The 4,537-nt window shown below is 39.6% G+C and overlaps 1 protein-coding gene across 1 annotated transcript in view; it reads left to right on the forward strand.

Annotated features, from left to right (window-relative positions):
• The first annotated feature begins 1,214 nt into the window (after positions 1-1,214).
• exoc4 (exocyst complex component 4) overlaps positions 1,215-4,537 on the forward strand; it is a 104,992-nt gene continuing 101,669 nt past the window's right edge. Inside the window, 4 exon segments of the mRNA XM_025057137.1 lie at positions 1,215-1,354; positions 1,920-2,109; positions 2,377-2,571; positions 4,130-4,323. Coding sequence (XP_024912905.1) covers positions 1,275-1,354; positions 1,920-2,109; positions 2,377-2,571; positions 4,130-4,323 — 659 coding nt within the window. The 5' untranslated portion in view covers positions 1,215-1,274.

The raw sequence follows: 4,537 nt of genomic DNA on the forward strand, positions 1-4,537 counted from the left end.
ACAGAGCTGCAATAGTCCTTTTTTAAAAATATTTAATTCTCTTTGATCATTAGAAGAAATACAGCATATGCATTTAGATCTATTAGGGGGATTTCTAACGTAGGCCTTTTAGTTCACACAGGTCAGACAGTCATATGTCACACTGAAGGAAATAACCTTGGTGCAGCTCTGTACCAGAAGTCCAGTAGATTACTCAGACTGATGGGATCTGCAGCAGGAAGAAAGGCTGATAAGAACTTCAAAATTAAACTTCTGAAGCAAGGAGCCTTCAAAAGAAAAACTGCAGCTCCTGCATGACCAAGCGATTGTTTCCTCTTTGTGTGGAAGAGGCACAAAGATCACCCACAATGTTATCTCGTCAGTCCACCAGTGCATCAATCAGGACTCGGGCTGCTGGGAATCGACCTCTTCTGCTCCAGAATCAATGCCCCCTCTCTCATTCCCATTGCTACAGCAGAGATTGTCAGAGATACAGTGCAGGCGGAGACCGGCCAAATCCAACACTATATGTTCTAAATGGCGGAAGCTATTAACTCAGTGACACCCTGTCGCTCTCCTCTGTTCAACCTTTACTTTCAGCAGTCCCATGAGGACTGGACTTTAAGTGGTACAACAGAACCCTTTTACCATTATGATTCTTGTTCAATACAGAAACTTCGAAGCAAAATACATTTAAAAAACAGGGAGAGGGGAGGGGAGAACTGTTGGATTTTTTTTTTTTAAAAAACAACCTATAAATTACATCAGGGATCTCCAAAAAGTTGCTTGGGAGAGGGACAACCCTTTGACAATGCAAGCTGTATTAAGCTGTTTTTTATTAAGCAGGCCACATGAAACAGTTACAAGTACCACATCTGTCCACTGGACTGCATTCTTTTTTTAAACATACTTGGAATAATTTATCATGCATAAAAATGGTAGATAATTACTGACCACTGACAAAATCAGATAATACTGCTGCTTTTTAGTGTGAAGAGAGAAAGTAAAGAAAGGATATATGGCACTTGAATGCAAACCAATTCAAATTTTTTGGTGTGTTTTAAGCCAATATAATATTAAACACTTAATAACTCTAGATCAGTTATAGTGTTTTCTAATTACGGCAAAATAAATGATGAAGTAATACGTTGATTTGTCTCTTTGTTTACATTTGTGTCTCAAAGGGAAAGTCCTGTGTCACCACTGAGTGGCATTCCGCTGAACTACATCTCCCAGAATTCAATACAGCGACCTCGCGCCTCTGTCTTCCTGTTTGGGTGCTGCAGCTGTAAAAAATGGCAGCTGATTCAGGGAGATACAGGAGCGCTGTGAACAAAAACAAAGACCCCTCCGGTCTACTCATCTCTGTCATAAGGTGAGGTTTATATTTACCTAATATATTACACATTGTGTTTGACAGAAATGAAACCGAGCTCGGCTTTTAAAGCTGTAAGGATGGGAGTGACAGCTAGCATTTATGCTAATAGCGAGCTGTCTTAGCAACATCCTTCCGGTATTAGAATGTCATTGTTTTTGTTTTTATTTTAGCGCCTTAACGATCTGTTTTAAGGACATCTGTTGTATATTAATAAAAGTTGTACTTTTTTTACTGTGGGAAAGCGTTAAGTTCAGCAACATTGTTTTATTTCTCTATTGAATGAATTCCATCCCTTGGTAGTTAGGGATCCGAACCAGCTATCCTCCGGTATCGTTCGGTTCATAAAGGGCTGTATGTGACGTTTGCGGTTGTTGTGTTGTGGCTGTGTTCAATATAAAATGCGTCATGTTTGGATTCCCTCAGTTTATAATACCTTAAACTCATTGCACAATAAACACTCAAGTGTTTGTGAAACCTGCTATCTAACATTTTTTTCTACGTTCAAGAATTGATAAATTGATTACTTTGGTACGTATTTATACTTCCATTATCTCGCATGTAGGACTCTGTCCAGCAGTGATGATGTGCAGGACAGAGAGACCGAAAAGGGTCGTCTCGAGGACGCGTTCGAGACGTGTGACAGACATTTGGACGAGCTTATCGTTCAGCATTATGCAGAACTCACCACTGCCATTCGGACCTACCAGAGCATCACAGAGCGCATCACCAGCTCACGGAACAAGATCAAGCAGGTATAAATTCCTCCACAAAAAAAAAAGAGAAAAAAAATCTTCCAGAAGGATTGTGACATATCTACACCCTTCCTCCTGAAGGATTGTGACATATCTACACCCTTCACAACTGTTATTCATGACATGTACTTTTTATATATTAAACAATTAAATAATAAAAACAAGTTTTTATAAGACTGTGGTGCACAAGCCAAACTGTGCTCTGTGGAACACTTACGTTAACGTTAGTACAGTTTTTATATACAGACCATTCTCTGTGTCCTGCAGGTGAAGGAGAACCTCCTCTCTTGTAAGATGCTGCTTCACTGCAAAAGGGACGAACTGAGGAAGCTGTGGATAGAAGGCATTGAACACAAACACGTCCTGCAGCTGCTGGATGAAATCGAAAGCATTAAGCAGGTGCCTCAGCGGCTGGAGTCCTACATGGCCAGCAAACACTACCTTCATGCCACGGACATGCTGGTGAGTGGACCAGATATTCAGACGCGTGGCCCCTGGAGAAATATCACAAATATGTGTGTGAGAAGTCCATCATTGGACTTGTGATACAAATGGGATTTTTTTCCTGCTCACTTAGAGTAGCATTCGAAAAATACATAAAAAATTCATTAAATAAATACATTTTGTTGCTGAAGTTGGAAAACATTTCATGAAAGCAAAACACAAGGTTGTATGATGTTTTTTTAAAAACTAAATAGATTTTGCATTAGTGCCTTTCAGCCTATTAAAATCTTTTTAAATTAAGGGTGCATAGACAACACTCCCTTTGACGGGTGCTTTTCCGTGTGTTCAGCGGTGAAGCTGGAAGACTAAATGGCCAAGTGCTGATCATTAGAATGCCTTTGTTTTTCCTCCTCCCTTTTCTTATTATTTTGTTATAATTAGTTTGCTGCAATTGGTCGCTCGTTATTTATAAGGAGCTTGTTGTGCCACACAGAGAGGTAATCATTTCATCATTCAAATACAATCATTTTGCATGAAAAAAGTGTGTGAAGTTTAAAGTCAGTCGTTTTACTCAGTGTTGTAATCAGTGTAAACAAACACATTGTAAAAAAAAAATTCAAATTAAATTCAGGATGTTACCTTCAAATAAGTCTCACTTCCTCTCCTCGTGGCCTCTGGACTCTACTGCTCCCCCCTTTTCTCCTCCGCATATACTTCATTACACTGACAGCAGTGGTCTCTTAATGATGTTAACAGTCTTCCTCTGTCATCTCAGCCCAGTCATAATTGTTGTATTAAACCCCCCACACACAGACACATAATGGTAAATGATTTACAGTCATATAACACACACTGTTCCACTAAACTGAGCGACTGATCAACCAACATGTTAGCTCATCCTGTCATTAATGCTGCTCTTATTTGCATCCAGGCATGTTTCACCTTTGTCCTCCTCTTTCCTTCCGCTCAGCCCTGCTGAGCAAATTTTCATGCAATGTTGCCATTAGTGCTATTAAAGCACACAAACATGCCACAAATACACACGAACAAAGACAGGCATATTTTACTTAATGGCATTAGAATTTATTAATTGTGTGCCGCACGCTACGATCGCTGTTGCTCTCGCTAATTAAAGTTAGGGATAAGGAGAGGGAGGGAGTCGGAAATGAGGTGCATGACTCAGCAGCACAGGAGGAGGCTTTGTATTATTTTAAATTAAAATATTCTGTGTTTCTGTAGGCTGATTGTGAGTGTTAAAAAAAAAAATGGATTTCATTTTTTTTCCAAGTAATGATGCCTCGCAGGGAGAGCAGTTATGCTAAAAGTAGATGTTGTTGGTGTCATTGTTTCTTGTTTTTCTATTAAAGTTTAAGCTTAATGAGCCGCAGAACCATAACATACATTTAAATGACTACAATCCTGATTCTTATCACTGCATCCTGCCCTGTCTTGGTTATCCCTCTGTCAAAATGAGGTAAGCTGGTGTCAAAAAAAGTCACAAATTTGCAGCAAAGCTTTGATAAAAAACACAATTTAAAGTTTAAAGCTTTGGACACTGGTGTTTTGTCGAATGCAGGTGTCGGCTGTGGAGTCCTTGGACGGCCACCTGCTGCAGGTGGAGGGACTGTCGGACCTCCGCTTGGAGCTACACAGCAAAAAACTCAACATCCACCACGTCCTCATTGATGAGCTGCACAGACACCTCTATATCAAGTCCACCGGCCGGGTGGGACACAAAAACAAGGACAAAAATGCTACTCGTCTTCCAGGGTAAGGAAGCTCTGATTTATTTATTTATTTTAAATTGGGTTTTAAGTCAAACAAAACATACTCGTAATTATTTTTCGTTTTCTCATCTTCTGTTTTGATAGAAGATGAGAAAACGAAAAATAATTATGAGTATTATAGCACCGTATGAGGCAATTCATGAACAGATCCTACACCGAAACTCGGTTTGATTTTTAATTTGGTGAACCTCTGTGTT

The sequence above is a fragment of the Cynoglossus semilaevis genome, chromosome 8, assembly GCF_000523025.1.
Source record: "Cynoglossus semilaevis isolate Cse_v1.0 chromosome 8, Cse_v1.0, whole genome shotgun sequence".
NCBI classification, from domain to species: domain Eukaryota; kingdom Metazoa; phylum Chordata; class Actinopteri; order Pleuronectiformes; family Cynoglossidae; genus Cynoglossus; species Cynoglossus semilaevis.